Source organism: Periplaneta americana, chromosome 1, assembly GCF_040183065.1.
Source record: "Periplaneta americana isolate PAMFEO1 chromosome 1, P.americana_PAMFEO1_priV1, whole genome shotgun sequence".
Lineage (NCBI taxonomy): Eukaryota > Metazoa > Arthropoda > Insecta > Blattodea > Blattidae > Periplaneta > Periplaneta americana.
This window is the reverse complement of record NC_091117.1, coordinates 65,403,621-65,425,226: the sequence shown is the minus strand read 5'-3', so window position 1 is coordinate 65,425,226 and position 21,606 is coordinate 65,403,621. Positions and strand designations below refer to the sequence as shown.

The window sequence follows — 21,606 nt, the reverse complement described above, 5'->3', positions numbered from 1 at the left end:
GTAATACATTCTAATTCGGTACTGTAACTGCACTTCCTAAAGACGACCAATAGGATAAATGAAGAAATTAAAATTGCTACATGTTTATTTCCACCATTAACACTGTGTCTAATTAAACACAAATGCTTATAAAAGGCAGTAGAATAAATGCTTTTCACATTCTTTTGACACTGTCACTGTGTAATGTATATTTACTTTCAGAATGTACATATATGTGTTTCCCCATACTACCGTACTCTATTCTAAACAGCAACGTTGTTACCTCAACACATCTCTACCGTTCACTACCTGCAGCGAGTCAACAACCTATAGTACATGCACAGTAAACTTATTGTATCGGGTCCCAAGTCTCGAAGCCTGGTAATAACAGTATAGCATTATGTCCATCTAGAGAAACTACACTTTCCAATGGTGAAATAATAATTAATTATACAAATCAGTTAATTTAGCTTCTGATATTACTTCATAAAAACACAGAAACATTCTCTGTAGGCTATGTTTAATAGCTTTCGATTGTTGATGTCTAAGGCCCCTGTTTCGATTGTTGTTGTCCAAGGCCCCTTATAGACGAAGTCATTTGTTCTTAATTCATTGCACCGTCTTAGATGGCGTTATTTTAATTTTAAAACTCATTTATCTCATTAAATATCAGTGCTATCAAAATTTTGTAAAGAATAAAACTTATCGTAAATCATTTTTAAAGAAACTTTTGTTATGTAACATTTTTTACAAAAATCAATAATAAGCGAGATATTTCGATTTATTTAATTCAGTCCCCCTTATAACTTCCCTTTTAAATAAAGTATTTTGAATGTCATATAGCCTAAAATCTAAGTTACAACGAACTTAATTTATATTCCAATTTTCATATAAATCGGTTCAGCCATTATCGCGTGAAAAGGTAACAAACATACAGACAGACATACAAACAAAAATTTCAAAAATGCGATTTTCGGTTTCAGGGTGGTTAATTATATATGTTAGGACCAATTATTTTTGGAAAATCGAAAATTACCAGAAAAATTTCGGCTACATATTTATTATTAGTATAGATTTTAATAATGTATATTAATATATTTGTTCAATTTGGAAAACATTAAAATCGGAGTAAATCAAATTTTGTAGGATAATCAATTGACTTCTTTAAGCAAATTTTAATTATCCACTTTTGAAGCAATGTCGGTGGAGAATGTGTAAATTTTGTTGCTCGTCCTCGTCCGATTATATCAAACTGGATGACAGAGTGAACCAAACCTACATAAACTAATCACAGAATATTTATAGGGATGTACTAGTGAATCATTATAAATTGGTTTACGAATTCTATTGCATAAAGAAGAAACATGTTTATCCCCCTCCAAAAATACTTCATTCTGCGCATTGAAAAAAAAAATAGAAATACCCTCGGTATATTCACTAGGGAACCTGTAAGGGAAAAGAATGTTCATAGAAGTTTGAGAGAAAAATTATAGAATTTACATTACTGTATCTGCTATAATGAGATGCGATACCAATTTTGATAAAGAAATCTTTTTTATGACGAGTTCATGATTTCTTTTTCTCGTTGTTATGGAATGTGAATCTTTGCATTATATTAATTACTTTCTATTGATAAAAAGATTTGAGTTATATGCATATCATGAATTTAAATATGCAAACTTAGTATCACTGTATGTTAATAGGATGCACGGTAAAAGTGCTATGTACTGTATATTGCATACAATAACATCAGATACTAGTATTCACATTTACAAAGCAGAACACACTACTGAAATGAAACCTTGCTTTAATTTCACACGTAGGACTAGTAGATTACGGACATTATAGCACTGTTTTGTTGACTTTCTTCACAGTAGCTATTCTTGTCTTACAATAAAGATAAGATAGAATCTGATTATTTAACAGTACTCAATTGAAGTTCAATGAGATCTGATATTTTCAATCAAATATATTCCTATATCTTTAAATATCTGAAAACAGACATCACATTTGATCAGTTTTAAAGTGCATTGCAGTAAGGTTTAACATTCGACGATTGAAAGCTCTGCTTATCATATCAAGATGTCACTCCGAAATGAAAAGCAACGTTGTATGTGACTTCACCTCAGTGAGTTCGCTTAGCTTAAAGAATGACTTCTCATTGGATAAGGCAAGCATATAATTTTGACCAGCTGCAATACTTCGGAATGATCCAATTTGTAAGTGAGCTGTTGTAATTTAATTGTGGAATAATATTTCCTTTTAATAGAAGCTTATTAATTTCTGTTTGTTTGTGTATTCGTTTATTTACATCAGAGTGGGATCGGTTTATTATTTAAATACGATTTTCAGACTTGACCTATGTGGAAGGTCACCAGAATATAAAAATCATATCATTCTTTTACTAAGAAGAATTGATGAGATATTTATCTTTTTATAACATTCTGAGGATTCTTTAAGTTATTTAAGTCATTTTTTCATAGTATATATTAGACTTAAAGTTACTAGATTCACAGCAACAATAAGGAAGAGTAAAATTTGTATTTGCTTCAGGACATGAAACATGTAACGAAAATATAAGAATATCGCGAAAAAGATAATAAATACAACAGTGAAAATATGGTGAAGATGGTGTTCTAGAGTTTTTTAATGTCTTTATTGTAATGTCTAGATTGATTTTCAGCCATTCTTTTGTAACGGATGAGACAGTTACACGTGTTTTTCATACCACTGTCATAAATCTATGTAAGTACGTATATTCCAGTAATTACTTAAAGGTATAAACTTAATTTAAGAATTTATTTACAATTCTACCAAGTTTTATTATAAAATATTCATATATAAATGTGGGAAATGCGTGTTATTATTCGGTTGAGAAGCTTTCATCATCCAGTCTGCCCTCAATAAAGCTGAACATTAGAATTTATAAAACAGTTATAATATCGGTTCTTCTGTATGATTGTGAAACTTGGACTCTCAGGAACAGATGCTAAGGGTGTTTGAGAATAGGTGCTTAGGAAAATATTTAGAGCTAAGAGGGATGAAGTTACAGGAGAATGGAGAAAGTTACATAACACAGAACTGCATGCATTTTATTCTTCACCTAACATAATCAGGAACATTAAATCCAGACGTTTGATATGGCAGGGCATGTAGCATATATGAGCGAATCCAGAAATGCATATAGTGTGTTATTTGGGAGGCCAGAGGAAATAAGACTTTTGGAGAGGCGAGACATAGATGAGAGGATAAAATTAAAATGGTTTTGAGGGAGGTGGGATATGATGATAGGGACTGGATTAATATTGCTCAGGGTAGGGACCGATGGCAGGCTTATGTGAGGGTGGCAGTGAACTTCCAGGTTCCTTAAAAGCCAAGTACATATGTTCTCTCTGCTTTCATTTATGAGAGTATAACAGATGTGATAAAATTTGCACTCCCCTTTTTGTATTGATTGGTATTTTGGCCAAACTCTGTTAATATTTTGAACAAAATAGAACTTAATTTACTCTACAACATAGTTTAATGTAATAAACTTTATTCATTAATTTGATGTGATATAATTTTTTATAGATTAAAAAATTTTGTGTTTTCTGTAACAGATGTGATAAGTCACAAAAACTATTTTATTTTACATGATTATTAATTAGTCATTAAATATATAGACAACAGCAATACTGGTAATATATATGATGGAGAAAACACTTCATTTATACTAAAAGAAAAAAATATATATGCAGATATTTATTTTAATTTTTCTACTCATATCAAAGGAGTCACTCATGAAAGATTGGCTGTTCTGTAAAACTTAAATAAAAAAAAATAAATAAAAAAAAAATAGAATCGAATCTCAGAATGCTGAATTTGCGTAATCATATCATTTATAGTGCAGGGCATGTAGCACGTATGGGCGAATCCAGAAATGCATATAGAATGTTAGTTGGGAGGCCAGAGGGGAAAAGACCTTTGCGGAGGCCGAGACGTAGATGGGAAGATAATATTAAAATGGATTTGAGGGAGGTGGGATATGATGGTAGGGACTGGATTAATCTTGCTCAGGATAGGGACCAATGGCGGACTTATGTGAGGGCGGCAATGAACCTCCGGGTTCTTTAAAAGCCAGTAAGTAAGTTAGTAAGTAAGTAAGTATATCATTTATAGTTTCATTAAAGAAATTAATTCCATTTTATTGTGCCAGTGACCTGATAGTAATGAGAAACACGAAGTTCCCCATAAACATGAATTTAATCGAAATTAAATTATTATAGCACATAATTATCTTATATTCGAGCAGTTCTTGAGTGACTTTTGTCATGGGTGAATGGTTTAATATTTTCATTATCTTTGATAAACAAATATTATTACTTAAAAATTCATTTTAATGCTATTTGATACTTAAAATACTTGTACGTTTCTTGACCCTACATAAAGAGTGGTTGACAAGTGTCGTGAATTTGCATATTATCTTACAAAAATTAACTTATCGTTGTCTCGTAACCTTAATGTAGGACTTGACCTGCTAACTGTAGTGAATGTTGTGAATCAGAGAATTACAGTAACTGTCCACAGAAGATAGTACTTATATTGATTTATCAGCCTACCACGTAGGAACTCCTATACAAATATTAACTTAATAGGAAATGTTTTTTATGTTGGTACGCTTATGTCTAGGTATGTGTTAAATCTACAGATAAAAATATTACTGATAACTATAGCCTAATCCACATGAACATGAAGCATGTTATCTTACGTGTGTCAGGCGGATGATAGAATGTTGTTAGTTGCACGGTTTGAGTGAATAATGGTGAGACATGAATAATGGTGGGACATGAAAAAGGAATTCGAGTTAAGGTCATTGCCTTTAATTTCTGTCTGACTTGTTGAATAATAGTACTTTTATCCCCACGAGGAGGGAAATACTAGTACAACCTAACAGGAACTTAAATACGTAAAATATCGTAATATCTTGTGAATACTTACACAAGGGGAACATTGCTTTACGTTTGTAGGAATGTAATGACATGTACGATATGAATATGTGTTGTTTGTGCTATTAATTTTCATGGGATGGAGATCGATTTTGGTAAGTGTAAAAGGCTCTGGCGCAGTGTGTATGTGTAACGCAATTGTGTAATATTTGTAGCATGTGTAATTTTCCAGAGAATTATAATATCACCTGACGATGTATAATGAATTATGAAATGTGGTTTTAGCATTGAAATGTTTGAACACAGTTGTAATTAAGAATGCCTCTGTTATGAATGCTTGCATAACACTCATTTTTTTAAATACAATCGTGGTTACTTGACATGTTATAATTAATGTAAATGTAACAATGTGAATTTTTCAATCTTATTGCACACATTGATTAAGTGATGAGTGCAGTTATAATAATTTTTACTACTTTATATAAAAAAGTGGAAGTGCTTTGAATATATTTTGTTTAAAATAAAATACACATTCAGAAAAAAAATTGATACCCTAGAACAATATGAAATTTACAGACATAAAAAAACATACCTCCAGCACATCCTGAACATTCAACTGAATTTCAAAACACACACCCTTTTCGACACAATCATGAACACACCCCATCACAACAGGAAACCAGAAGATAGCGCTGGACCTCACTAGGCTTCGGACAATGACGGACATCACATCGAAACTAGTCAGCCAGGTATTTTTATAATATTAACACAGTAAAGAAGTTATTGTTAATCAGTGATTAAAATAATAGTTTTGGCATTCTGATTGAGGCTGAACGCAATAAGGGCTGGTTGGATTTAGGATAAGATTATAGTATGATTTGTGACTTTCAGAGTGTTCACAGAAAGGGAATTAAAATAGAGAAAAGTAGCAGACTCAGATAAGATAACAAATTTTAAAATCTGGGGAACACGGTTAATATTACAGAAATATCGAACTGTAGTAGACGGTGGTGTTCAGTGGTATGTTTCTAAAAAAAAAGTGCCTGGCTCTGATTTCGGTAGCACTGGCAGTAGTTATCACCACCACCACTGCTGCCGCCACTGCCACCACCACAACCACCACCACCATTTCCAAAAGAATGCCTATGGAGTGTCAGAAGAAAATACATGGGTTCGAATCTAGATAACGAGGTTGTTAGGTCTACGAAGTAGATCTCACTGTGAAATTGTTTAAATATGAATAAAACATGTTTTTTAATACAAAATTTGACGATAATATGGAAATCGTAAAAGTGCCCTGGTGCTGCCCGGCTCCAAAATAGTAACTTGGCACTGGCTGGGCCCACCAGGCCTAAAATACATCCCTGGTGGTGTTATTATATCAGATTGGAAAGAGCATAACTATAGCTGTATTTAAAAAGAGAGGCAAACTCAAGCCAGAAAATTATTGCTGAATTATATTTTTAAACTATATTATAAATTTTGAGAACTATTCAAGGAAAAACATTATTTGACAGAATACCCAATACCGAAATTAGAGCAAATAGTAAAATTCAAGACATAACTACATTTATGAAAGGTAGGACAAATTATATTGGAAGGAACATATACCTAGATAGAATGGAGGCAGATCAGATGGTGAGAAGAGCCAAAGAGGACAAACACTTAGATGGGAAGAGAAGAAGAACGAGGTCTCTAAAAATGGTGAGAGAATGGAGGCATATCTTCAGAGGAAGAAGCTTTGATAGAGGAAACAAACAGGTTGAATTCCTTTGTCAGAAGAATAAGAAGACAGTGTTCTGTGTGGTGCAAGATTTTTGGGTATTTGCACTGTGTTATAGTGTAGAGAGACATTTAGAATTTCAGAGTTTTGTATATGCTTCTTCATTAGGGAATGCAGGGAAATGGGAAGAGTCCAGTCTCTTTGTGACGGATCCAACAGATACATTTCCCTCTTTCCTGATAATGGAGTCTGTATGTCGCTCCAAAACGTTGGATATCTCTAAACCTATGACATAGTGCAAACACCCACAAATTTTACACAGATATAGGCTAATACTTTTATTCACCACAACTCCTGAGGATTTATTTACCATTTTAACCTTCCTCATATTAATTCCTAGGATTAGTATAAATTTAATGTAATGGTAACTATTCGCTTTCTTCTAATAACATTATGGAAACTATAGAACTTTTCCCCCCTTCTCGTCATGTACACGGGAACTCTTTTTTTTATAGCGTAATTTTTTTTTAAAGAAACGAATATAAAAATAAATCAGTTTTGTTGTTGGTATTTTCACCATATTGTTTGTATTGCATTTTCCCTTATTGTTTATCAGTCTTGTGATGATTGCTTCATACATTATTATACACTCCAGAATCTTTACTGCATTAATTCTTAAGGTACGGTACATCTTTCTTTATGTTTTACAGTTCTTGTTTCATAAATTTATTACATAAGTTTTTGAATTATGTGTTTTAGGATTGCAGTGCAAGTGGCAGCATAAAAAAGCAACAATCGCAGTCAGCAGGAGCAGCAAGTGGAGGCAATAGTAGATTGTCTCCTCTACCGACCCACAAGGGTATTCGCAAACTAACATCTTTTCGAAATCGTTCACCCACAGGGCAGTCCCCTGTCAACAAAACACGGAAACCAAGCCAAACAGGTTCGATTTATAAATCTAAGTGAACTATCAACTGGCAACAATATTTTTTGTTTGTATGAGTGTTAATTTAAATTTTGGGCATAACTTTTATTTAAAATTTAGGTCTAACTTTAATTATGGATTTTATTGTTCGCCAATAGAGTTACCTTTCTGACTTTCTTTACTACGCAATAAGAAAGAAATAATGGTTTTATTTGCTACAGTAATAACATTAAATATTATCCCCAAAACTTAAGAATTTATTAGTGGCATTACTTTCTTTATGAGTACTAAGAAAGGAGTAATTAAATTAGTCATAGTTAAAAGGCACAAAGTAATTTCTTTCTATAATTTGATACTCGAAAAAAACTGTTCTATTAGCTTAATAATTTTAAAGTTATGTTCGGGTTTCTGTTGTGTTTACACATCACTCACCATGATAATACTAAACTAGAAAATATAATTGGTTTATTTCATCCTCTATTACATTCAGAAAAAATTACCAAATCCATCAAAATGTCCATTTCATCAAGGATAGATTTAGTGCCTTTTAGCAATGATCGATTCAATTATTGCTTTATTTGCTTATAGATCAGATACCATCTCCCAAAACCAAAACATGGAAAGGAAGAGTGGCCAAACAACTGCGCCGCATCCAGCAAGGTGCTGGGTCTCCCAGCTCTCCTACAGCTCCACATCCAGAAGGTGTGACAATTGGCATTCCTTTAGAAGACTGTCCTCAGGTATGAAACTATTTGTATGGTACTTATACATTTAATTCATATGGCCAATTACATTTTTATAAAATTGTCCGTAAAGTTGTAATTGAGGTGTTCCCTGGAATAACAACTTAACGTACGTTACATTGTTTTTCCGTTTCCAGCATAATTATATTGAATACTTAATAACACATCTCCCTCTTGACAAAATATTATTTCCTTCCAACAAACATAGAGTCCTTTAGGAACAATTTAATGTCGTTCTGCTCAATGTTGTTATACCAGATCTAAAATGTCTGATGTTCTATATCTCAAATTCAAGATTTTGCAGTTAAGTTCTTGTTCCAGAGAACGCCTCAATTAAAACAAAATTTGGGTTAGTTACAATTAATTAACATAATTTTAATTTATTTACAATAGTTGTCATCTTGTTCATCTGTTTTGAATCTATATTGAGTAAATGTTGTGCATACTACATACAGTTTGGATAAAAAAATTACAGTACCGGTACTTAAATATTATTTTTATCAGTATGCTTGACACTATGTTTTTATCATGTGTCGTTAGATTAATAAATCTATCATAAGACTAAATTGTATATACTGAACCTTGACAACACTACAGAATTACACCAATTCAAAATTACAGTCATTAATTGATTACAGATAAATAAAAATCTTATGGGAACAAGAAAAATAAAATGAGAGTTAACTTCAGGGAAGAATGAATAGGTTTAGCATTGTGGGGGTTAGGAATTTGGAGAATGAGGAATAGAAGGGGTAACTTTGAGAAGAATATACGTTTGTTCTGCAGTCTGAAAAAAAAAAATGCTGTTCATATATTGTCTTCTTCAGAAAATTATAGGATAAAGAAATTCTTTATTGATAGCCAACTATAAAACTAAATATCATAGTGGCTTCTATAAGAAATCATCCAGATCGTCAAAAGAAATAAATTTGAAAAAAGTATAAATATTTTTATAATATTATGTAATGAAGAAGAAATGTGAAGAGAAAGTTAAGTCGTAAGCATAAGATGGAGATATATTAGAATAAAATCAAATCTTATATTTTTGTTCATGTTATAATAATGATAGTTGTTAAAAGTAAAAGAGTGTTACATTTAACTTAGATCACAAGGGTTATCTAGGATGAATTGCATATTTTAGAAGTCAGCTATTGGTTAAGGTGAGTGCCTGGAAAACAGAAATGTGACAGGATCACCATTAACGGATTTTATTTTGATGATAATATGCCTTATTATATATTATATTATTATAATTACACACATTACAAAAATTGTTGTGTACAATGCTTCATTACTTGAATTTTAAGTACCATAAAGTATTGAAGCATTTCCAGTTCATTTTCGTAAAGTGGGTGACTTATTTTTCTGTGTTTCTGTTTTCATTGTACGGTATAATGTTAAAGTCAGTTTCGTACACAGAATTTTGTCAAGGAGAGTTATTATTAAAATTGTTTACAATTTACATTATGGTACTTTTGATTTTGTGTATTATTATTATTATTATTATTATTATTATTATTATTATTATTATTATTATTGTTATGTTACGATATATTTATTAATATTATACTGCGTTCTAATAGAGCTTAATCATGAATATCCTTATAAAATATTTGAAACGTAATTTTTTCACAGCCATTCAAATTTTAATTTTTGTTTTTATTTTATATTATAAAAAAATGTTTGTGTCATTATTACACTCACACAATAATTATATGTGTATATATAGTCAGTTATTTGTATATGATAGGTAAGACACTTTACTTTATGTAACAGGAAAATCCATGGAAACAATTAAATATATTAAAATAAATGTAATTAAACACAATATTTATAATGGAACATGGAACTCACCAAGGATGAATAATGCAACTAGCATGATGAATAAATATATTGAAGCAGGGGTAGGAAGACTATGCCTTATGTCAATGTAGATTTTGTTACTTTGACAGTGAAAAATTAGAGAAGGGAAACGATTATTGATAAAAAAAAATATTCAAATCTAAATATGTCATTTTTTTTTAAAGTTCGAGGGAGAGGTGTTTCAAACCCTGTATCCTCCCTTGCGTAAGCCCCTGGTTAAAGTAATTAATTCTATCAATGTTTATTTATCTATTTTAAGATATGATTGGTTATTTAAATCTCTAGATATTAAGTAAGACCTTCCTGACTACTTCTGCAATATAATGAATTCCAATTCTGACATGTAAAGCAGATTTCATTACCATTAGTGTTACAGTGATAGGTAATACGATGAGAAGAACAGAAGATTTGTGGCTTGAATGTTATGTATGTGCCATGATTTATTTTACAGTCGTCATTCTCGGAATATGTTCCTCTACTAGTGGAACTCTGCACGAACATTGTAGAGCTGCGAGGACTCGAAATAATTGGAATATATCGGGTGCCAGGGAACACAGCTGCTGTTTCGTCCCTCACAGAAGGAATAAATAAAGGATTTGACAGTATTAACCTTCAGGTACAGTACTTGATTCAATTATTTTCATTAATATCTAACTATTTTCCGTTTTAGAAGACCAGTAATTATATAATATTAGTGTGTCTTGCAAGTACTGTCAGTATATTGTTTTGATACTCTTACCAGCCTTAATCTGCCACTTATATGTCAGCACAGAATGTGCCATATGCATTCTTCAGTTCATGTGACTCAGTTATCTATTATTATATTTTGGGCCCTTGTAAACCATGCCTCCGGGCATCACACCCCTATAGTACCTACATTTTGTGACACTCTTAGCTTTTAGTGCATACAATTCCTATGCCTAGTGATAGTATTAGGTAACCTTATTCTATGTCCTCTTTAACTACCTTTGTTTTCATCATATTTAAAATGAAATGTTTTGGTTCTGAATAAACATTTCTGTGTCAGAATTACACTTTAGGTAGGCCTTCCATATAAAGGTATTTGATCGACCTGTGTAATTTTCAACCTTGAGAGAGTTTGAGACTTTAAACCAACAATAAATAAGTGAGGAGTCTTTATGTTCAATGGTTTTAGGAGGTGCAACCCAATATATCCGAGAATTTACTCGTTAAATATGAAAACTTCCTCTAAGTCCTAATTTTCACAGTCACTTTCAAAGTCGTCACCTTCGTCTTACATACAATAGTTTCGGTGATTTTCCCATTTTAGAGCATTCATTAAAGTCTGTTTGCATGAACATGTTCTGTACTTTTTGCGATTCTGTTTGGATCTATTTAATGGAGTCAAAACGCCCCTTTCAACTTGAGTTTCATTTTGGAGACGAGGTATAAATCACAGGGACCCAGGTCAGGCAAGTAAGTAGAATTGGGTACAGTGGTCATATTATTTTTTGTCAGGAAGTTCTTCACAACGAGTAAAGTGTATGCAGGTTCATTGTCATGCTACAATATATAGTCTCTGTTTTTCCACATCTTAGGCCATGTATGCCTCACATTTTCCCTCAGACGTCTGAAAACATTGCAGTAAAACTTACTGTTGACAGTGTGACGTGTCGAAAATCGCAGATACACAAGAACACGGCCAAAACTCGGAAACACATGCACTGATAAGAACACAATTGACAGATTAGTGATTGAAGGGTATACAAAGAGACACCTAGTGACGCAAGTTTGTACCACAGTGATTTGCTTAAGATATTCGTATTCTCGCATATTTTGGGTAGCACTTTGTATGACTGACGTCTAATATTATTATTTGTTACCTATAAAATAGTAAATTTTGTGCAGCAATAATAATTTGTGGCTTCAATGCAATTTACTAGATGGGTGCTGCCACCCTCTTCCTGTGCTAAATGTGAAGTAATCCGAAATTGTTCTGAATTTTTTAGGACCCACGTTGGAACGATGTAAATGTGATATCAAGCCTCTTGAAGTTGTTCTTCAGGCGACTACCTGATGCACTTCTTACAAGTGAACTGTATCCAGCTTTCATTGAAGCTGACAAAATTGAAGATTCAGGAAAGAGGATACTCACAATAAAGAAGCTGGTAAGACTGTAACTTCCATTTTCATTGTTTAATTCATGCTAACAGACTTGAGGAAAGTGAGGATAGAAATGCATGACTTCACAAATCAGAATGTTCATGATTTTATGAAATCTTTCCAAATTCTAACAGCTTGCATAGAAAATTACGATTCAATATATAACATATTTACAACAATAATCGCATTATTCAACTATAGAACTTAATTCAAGTTTGCATGTCAAGTGAAGTGTAACAAGCCCACAATACGTAGTGTAATAATAAGACAAACTAATGTTTAACATGATGTAAGAGCTCAAACAATAAATTGAATTTTATTATAATTTAATGTGAGAATCCATGTTATTATTTCAATGTCACATGTATTTTAGTTGCAAACACCATAATGTTATGACATTCAGATTTGATAATTCGTACCAAATACTAGGTATAAGCTGTAATGAAATCCTATGTATAATAATTATTGTAATTTTAACTTATAAGTATAATTATAAGAGCCATTACATTTTAACAAATATATATATTTGTATTAGCCTATATTATCAGGAGTGGGGGGGGGGGGGGCGGTTGCATCATGGTTAAGGCGTAATGCTACAAAGCTGGAAGGTTGCGGTTTCGTTTCCCGATGGGATCATGGATTTTTCCACTGATCTAATCCTTCCAGCCACACTATGGCCCTGGGGTCTACTCAGTGCATCTCCTTGTTTTAGCCCACAGTGAACTGAAAAAAGTGTCAGACAGAAAGTGGCCTGTATGGACTCTGCTCTACGTTTCACTGAGGCACATGTTAAATTAATCGAACGAGCAAATGCTAGGTAACTTTCGGTGCTGGACCCAGGACTCATTTCACCGGCATTATCACCTTCATTTCATTCAGACGCTAAATAACCTGAGATGTTGATACAGCGTCGTAAAATAACTCAATAAAATAAAAAAAAATGTTAATTAAAAAATTTTAATTAATCGAACTAGTTTCTTGGAAATAATACCAAATCAATAAGAATATTATACAAAAATTTTCTCTTAACTGAGTCATATACCTTTTTGAAATCTATGAATAACTGATGTACTGAACCCTTATACTCCCATTTTTTCTCCAGTATCTGTCGAATACAAAAAATCGAATCAATAGTCGATCTATTACGCCTAAAACCACATTGATAATCCCCAATAATTTCATCTACAAATGGAGTTAATCTTCTCGAAAGAATATTGGACAAAATTTTGTAGGACGTCAACAAAAGTGGTATTACTCGAAAGTTACGACAGTTAGTCTTTTCCCCCTTTTTGAAGATAGGTACAATTATGGACTCCTTCCATTGTTCTGGCACAATTTCCTTTTCCCAAATAGCAAGTACAAGCTTATAAATTTCGCTTGATAATGTGCTTCCATCCTCTTGTACTAATTCTGCTGGAATTTGATCGGTACCTGGAAACTTATACTTTTTCAGCTTTTCCATCGCAATTTCGACTTCAGAAAGTGTGGGTTCGGGTATAAATGGCTCAGCAGTTTGTATTTGCATTTCATCCCGCTCTTTTTTATTTGACCTATGTACATTTAGTAGTTGCCTAAAATAGTTTTTACATCTGTTCAGGATTGAATGAGAGTCTGCAATCAAGTCACCATTCTCATCCTTGATCACGTTTACCCTTGGCTGATATCCGTTCTTAAATTCCTTTATGCCCTTATATAAATCTCTAATGTTTTAATTCTTACTATTTGTTAAATAGTCTTTGTACCATCATTAATTGTATCTGCTTTTATTTCAGTTGCACGAGCTCCCTGATCATCATTTCGAAACATTAAAGTTCCTCCTGCTTCACCTCAAGAAAGTAGTGGAACATAGTGCATCAAACAAAATGGAGGCACGGAATCTTGCCATCGTTTTTGGTCCCACATTAGTACGCACAGCAGATGACAACATGGTCACAATGGTCACAGATATGTCACATCAGTGTCGTATTGTTGAATCGCTTATTTCTCACGTGAGTATATTGCTTGACACTAAATTTTCATCATATCTATATGTTGTTTGTTCTATTTGCTGAATTTGATTTTTTACCAATACCTCTTCATATAATCACTCAATACTTTCCTGGACTCTACTAGTCTGGCAGTGTCTGATTAGGTACGTTTTTAGAGCAAACACACCTAGAAAGTTGTAGTCATTACCCTTAGTGAAATGATGATGACCAGCAGAATTCCTTTTTAAGGGAAGAGGATACTGAAAATTTCAAATTCCTTGTTTTCTCCTTGAAACTTATAATTTTTTGTGTACGGGTACTGAACAACTGTGTGTAAAAAATCTAAATTTGAGTGTTAGGTTTAAAAAAAGAAAGCAAAAGGGGATCCAAATTTGGCAGTTAGCCCCCAATTTGTAACTATTTACAAAAATTGATGTAACTCAGTCAGTTTTTTTTAGACAATTGAGAAGTTATTTTACCATTAGATTCACAGGAAGATTTACTTCAAAATGGATTCACTTGATTTTTATTATGCTTTACAGAAACAACTGATTGTAGAATATCATGGATTTCAGTTTTCGAGTCCACTTCGTTGGATATTATTATTTTCATATTCAATTTAAGCATCAAAATTCTAATGAGGCCAAGTCTTTTTAATTAGTCTATTTAAGATCTTTACAAAATTTTAGCTTCCTATTATTTGTAGTTCCTGAGTTATATCAATTTGTGGTGAGCACGGTGACCAAAAAAAGCAATTTACAGAAAAACACAGTCACTTGATATAAACTCTCACTTAAAGAACCAGGCAATGATTGTTGTGGCTTTGCTATATTTACTATCTTTTATACATTTTCTGCCTCATTTTTGAGCAGTTGCTCACAGTTTTCATATTATTTACAAGTCTAGCCTTCTATTTGCTAATCCTGCCCATGATTTGTAACTAACTGTATAATATACAAATGCACTACAAAACACGAAACTACATTAACTGCAACCTATATAATACACACTATTTACATACTAAATGTTTCAGACACTACAATAACTATTTCTGTCAAGATGTAACAACCACATTTCTATACTTTAGATCAAAACAATTTTCAAGCATATCTGACAAAAACAAGTACCGGTAAAGGAATAATACCATCTCCTGCTATCTAGTGAATAAAAGGAAAAACTATTGGAGACAGGGCTGCCACACCACTGAAGAATGAAATTATATAAAATAAACAACCGAAATCAGATTGAGAATGCGGTAAATTTGAAACAAATGAGGTTGGAAAATGAAGTGGGCTAAGAGAGTTTTAAAAAGGGCATCATTAAATGTCATAGCATTGAGTTAGGGCTTAAATTTTATTTGTAATATATTCTCTATATTCAAAAGATTATTTTAAGCAGAAAAAGAATGTTTTTTTTTTAATGTGAATTTTAGTCAAATTTCAGTATCCTCTTCCCTTAGCATGAACAAGAATAGCTAGTAAATTTCTGAAAATAGTAGCAAATTTAATAATTTATTTAATTACTTTTTACAGTGCAATATATTTATAATATTTATAGGTAGCAGTACATACAGTTTTCTATAAGTAGCATTTTTATACTCAGAATTTTTATTTACTTGAAAAATAATATCAATTTAAAGCCACGAACCCTGGCTGTAATAGTGATGACTACATTTTGTTTTAAGTTTTTTGTGGTTTCTATAATTTCGTCATTCAAAAATGTGTCTTCCAAAAGACAACCGTTACATTGCAAATCATTGTGCCTATTATTTTAGGCTACCAAATAGTTGTTCCAAGATTACGTATACAAGAAATCAGTTGGAAGAACATGTGCAGTACGAAATCCTCCATCTTAAAAAAAAAAAGATAGCAAATCTTCAGTGTAATAAAAAAAAGTGGAGTAATTTTGATAATATAATATAATATGTTAACAAATTCCTTATTTGCTGGTCTATAAGGCTAAAACTTTATTTCTGAAGCTTGTTAGTCTGTATTTATATAAAGTACTATGTATGATGAAATGTACTAGCATTTTTGGTAAAAATAAATGCCAATGGAAGAAAGTGCACGTCTTTAGTCCAAAAAATGTGGTCTGAAGTATAATTTGAGTAACTATTTGACTATGTTATTATCGTCACTGTTGTTGTTGTTATTATTATTGTTGTTGTTATTGTTGTTATTGTTATTATTATTATTATTATTATTATTATTATTATTATTATTATTATTATTATTAATGTTAATGTTATATGTTATATGTTTTCAGGTTGATTGGTTCTTCTCGGATGACGAGTCAGATGATTTCAGCAGTTTTCCATTCAGTTTGCCTCAGGATTCAGCTGAGTTAGAACCAGCATCAGCCAATCACAATTTGTTGCTTAGCAACATACAAAAAGTAGAAGGTGAGATTTATTGCATGACGCAGTAAACCTTGTGGATGATAATGTGTGAACTGCATGTACTCCCCATGTTGTGTGTGTTAAATTTGTATTCTTATCGGTTTTTTAACATAAAAAATTCCTTCCACTTTTGGATTAGACGGAAGTACTTGCTTTTTCTATAAATTAAAGATTTATGACTACTTTAAAGGTATAATTATATTTCTAATAGTATGATACGAGTAAATTACAGTGATATTATCTTGCACTTCAGTGGAGATGAAACAGCCATAGAGACCAGTAAAATATTTACTGTGCAGAATCCTCACCGATAACAAATCTGGAATATTATAATTTCTTCAACCTCTTGGTGAGAGAAAGAAAGAAAAACATCGTTATTAAGAATAGTAGGAAGGAAGAATATTTTACAATGGATCTCAGCACATTGTGGGGTTAGTGGAAATGACAGAGTAGACATGAAATGAAGAAAGCATCATCGTTAAACAAGCTATGGTATTATTACTCATTACCCACACTAGTACATCAGAACTTTCGAGAAAAGTTGTCATGAGTGCGTGATTGTTGGTAGCCTATGTGTATAAATGATAGATTTTCGAATTAATAAAATTGGAGACAAACCACAATTTAAGTCCATAAGGTATCGGTAATGAATAACTGTAAAAAATCTGTTACTGTATTTCGAAGCTAGAAGAAAGAAGGGAAGCTTTCCACTAGTGCATGCATTAGTGACAACATGTTCTTATAGTTATATTTTAATTGTCCATTACAACATTTTTGTACATTAAATTTCTTTAATACTTTCTGAAGATGCTCAGTATCACTCTCTGTATGCCTGTTTGTGACACATAATCAGATACCGTATTTATTCTGTTAAGTACCCAGAATGCTTGACAGTACTACACGTAAAATCCGTTTTTCCTGGTTACCATTCATCGAAGTTACAGAAACTTCCAGAATATGAAGTGACTGAAGGGATAAGTGTATAATTACATGTAAAAGTAGCACTAATCCTGTAATCTAAAGTTTTATATACAGTAGCGTGCAAATTAATCCAAACAACGTAATTACTTATGCAAAAACACTCAAACGGGATAAAAAAAAGGATCTAAGACATACCTCAGTAATCTATGTGGCCTCCCTTGTTCCTAATAACAGCTCTGAGACGATTTGGCATGGATTCCACTAATTTCCCACAAATATTCTTCATTTCTTCATCGCGAAACCATATACCAATGAGGGCAGAAATCATCTTCTCCTTTGTAGAACAATCCATTTTTTGCATTCTTCTTTTGCAAATTGACCACAAGTTCTCAATGGAGTTGATGTCGGGTGAGTTGCCTGGCCAGGGGAGTACCTGAATATTCTTCTTGTTGAAGAATTCTGTAGTTTTTCGAGACTTATGGCATGGTGCCAGGTCTTGTTGGAATACACCTCTGCCATCCGGAAATGATTTTTGCAGCTGGGGTACGATTCTGGTTTCCAATAAGTGAATATATTTGTTAGAATTCATCATTCCCTTGATAGGTATTAATGCTCCAGGCCCTTCATGTGTAAAACAATCCCAAAACATTACTTCAGGGGGTATTTGGGTGCTTGTTGGAGATGAGCTGCTGTTACTTTTTCGGAAAAAAGTACATTCTTCCAGTCATTCACTGTCCAGTGTTGATGTAATTTTGCCCACATTAAGCGTTTTTTGCACATAACAGGGGTTAGCAGTTGCTTCTTAATAGGCTTACGAGTCCTTCGTCCAGCTTCCAAAAGCCTACTCCGCACTGTTGTGACGTGAATATTCGCCCCAGTGGTAGCCATTAACTCGTGGGTTAAGTCGACAGCAGTTAGTCTAGGATTTAATTTACTTTTCCTGACAATTAAACGATCATCTGCAGGTGAAGTCTTCCTTTTCCGGCCACAGTTTCCTTTTTTCTGGGGTGTGATGGATCCAGTCTCCCTGTATCGTTTTATGATCGAATTAACAGTGCCTCTGTGTCATAGAAGAATGCTCTGCTAATGTTATAATTTTAGACCGTTTTCATGGAGTTGTATCCATTTGTGAAGACGACAGAATGTACACAGGATTGCATAACTGAAATGCTTATAAGTACAAAACAACAGGCAAAATGTCACATATTATAAAAAAAATAATAACAACAGGACAGACCTTCAACAATGGAATTACACGTACTACAGATGTCAATTAAAGCGGTATGAGCAGCTGTGAGGCCAACAATGACAGAAAATGTAAATATATGTTGTGTTCGGATTAATTTGCACGCTACTGTACTTCAGAGATGATTAAGTGAAATGTCTAATAAGTGATATAATATCTACTTAAACAAGATATTTGCATAATTATACGAAAACTAGCACTTGGTAATGGACCTAATCATTTCATTACCCTTCTCTAATGATGGGAGTCGACATGTAGCCTACTGCCAAAATGTTGGCTATTTCACTGTTTATGACTCGACGTAAAACCCATAAACCTCGCATCTTACATTTATGTTTGAGCCTTTTTTTTTTTTTTTTTTTCATTTTATGATTAGTACAAGTATACTGGAAGAGAAATGTTATTGTTAATTGTTTTCTTATGGCGAGATTTGAGGAATTATTCCATGATTCTTCCAGCATCCCACTTAAGCTTTGAGAGGTTTTTCAGCTTCTGAAGGTTGGGATCCTGTTCTTGACAATGAAGCAGATGTTTCTCTATTCATTTTGGTATTCATCAGAAGGGAACCATCCCCAGAAAATATAGAAATTTAAATTTGAAGTGGGGGGCATTGTTTGCATTGTAATATTAATATTAATGAAATTTAAAGAGTAAATTATTTAAAATAAATACCTAGTTGTAAAATTATGGAAGAGCTTAAATTATTGACGTAATTACATTTGTTGTTCTGAGATTTTTTATAATAACTCTTTTCTTAATAAGCATGATTCTTACAGTCAATACCCATTCTATTGTCCTCAAACATGTGACAAATTTCTAGTTCTTGTATTCTTATTCGAAATTGAGCAATTGTTTCTAAATTAATTTCTGGGTAATATGTGATTGGTGTAGGGATTTTAAAGCTAGAAACCTGAAATGATGTAATTTCTATGCTAATTTTTAAGTGTTAAATGTTTCCATGTACTGCATTTACTCGCGTATTAGATGCCATTGTATAATATACGCACATCAGTTTGACAGTGATATGTAGGGGAAAAAAATCCCCATATAATGTACACATTACATTTTCAATTGCTACCCGTGGTAATATACAATCATAATAATGTATACATTTCTCATGTGGAAATTTTTAAAACAAAGAGTTAATTTGTTATGATTGGTTCTTTTTAAAATACAAAATTGGATTGTGATTGGTTCTTTTTAAGAGTTTAAAAACTTTCAACCTGCTATGAGCAGCATTAATGTCGATTGTTGTCTCTGTAGTGTTGCTTGCTTCGGTTGTGTTCTGTGGGTATTATTGTGTTACTTTATAATGAATTCCAATAGGTGTAAATATACATACAAATTACTCGGCAAATTTCATTGTTCTCGAAATTGTACAATCGATCATTTTCAATAATATTTGAATGTCCAATGTCGAAACCAGCTTTGATTATCACGTGGGATGTCAGGTAGTTATGATTTTTCCCAAAAAAATTTTTCCTCACGTATAATACGCACCCTAGACTTTTAATCAAAAAAATTATTGAAAAATGTGCTTCTAATAATATGCGAGTAAATACCGTAATTGATTGCCTTTATGTTCTTCTTTTAATTAATTGTTTTTAATTGCCTGGGAATGTTAACTTTTTTGTGTTTGATGTGCAGTGTATTGATACTATAACTTCAAAGTCTAAAGCAAAATAAATGTTATATATAAGACATATAGTTAAATCTCATATCTGTAAATCAAAACCAATATAGCATGTGAAGGAATTTAGGATTTCCATTGATCCACGAATCGTAATACAGCTCTTGTCTTACTCCTAAGAGTTTGTACAGTGATCTTCATGTTTGTTTGTGTTAAAGAGCACAAGGACCATGCATATGGAAACAGTCTTATACAGTATCTCTGTTTTATTTTGAGTTTGTACTGTTAAATTGCTTGTATGTCATCTTTGTTAAAAACTACATATTAGCTCCTCAATTCATTTCTAAATTGGATATGTTATTTTTTTCATTAGTGGCTTGTTCATAATTGCTGTAGGAGACCTTCTTATAATTTTGAGGGAAATTAAATGAAATAATTAAAATAAATGGTATCATTAGCACATACGTAGATACATTCTTTAAGTTAAAATTTATGCAAACCTCCATTATTGACAGAGAAGTGAGCAGTCTTTGGACTGATTGGAAGTATCATGGTGGCTTGAAGGAGGCTTCAAATATGAGGAGACATGTACAGAGTGGAAGGTGTTCAATGACAGTCCTTTTAAGAGACGAATCCTGAACATATTATGAATGGAAAAGGTCCTTGGCACTTAGATTTTCTAAAAATATTTATTTTACATGATAAATTTTGATCTCATTATCCTTTAAACATATTTAGAAGTACACATTTTGTAAACTTCTTTGCATTAGATTTCTCAGTTCCAACTAATAATTTTGCATAGCATTTGTCACATTAATGGTTTATACTATTTTAATTTTTTTAATTGGTTATTTTACGACGCTTTATCAACTGCTATGGTTATCTAGTGTCTGAATGAGATGAAGGTGATAATGTCCGCGAAATGAGTCCAGGATCCACTGCCGAAAGTTACCCAGTTTTTGTTCTTAATGGGTTGAGGGAAAACCTCGGAAAAAACTTCAACTAGATAACTTGCCCAACTAGGATTTCAACTCAGGCCCACTGCTGACTGTTACTTCACAGTGGTGAACAATATTTTAATACTTTAATTATTATTAATAAATCACTGTAAGTAATTTTTTTTCATTTCATTTATTGTGTTCCATAGATCTTACATTAG

General features: G+C 32.4%; 1 protein-coding gene across 17 annotated transcripts in view; it reads left to right on the top strand.

Moving 5' to 3' along the window:
* The window catches only part of RhoGAP19D (Rho GTPase activating protein at 19D), a 554,578-nt gene that overhangs the window by 470,943 nt on the left and 62,029 nt on the right, over positions 1-21,606 (top strand). For all 17 annotated transcript variants that reach the window (XM_069821517.1, XM_069821525.1, XM_069821534.1 and 14 more), the window contains 6 exons: positions 7,390-7,573; positions 8,144-8,295; positions 10,613-10,777; positions 12,132-12,290; positions 14,058-14,273; positions 16,518-16,653. In XM_069821517.1, coding sequence (XP_069677618.1) covers positions 7,390-7,573; positions 8,144-8,295; positions 10,613-10,777; positions 12,132-12,290; positions 14,058-14,273; positions 16,518-16,653 — 1,012 coding nt within the window. The remainder of the gene's footprint in view (positions 1-7,389; positions 7,574-8,143; positions 8,296-10,612; positions 10,778-12,131; positions 12,291-14,057; positions 14,274-16,517; positions 16,654-21,606) is intronic.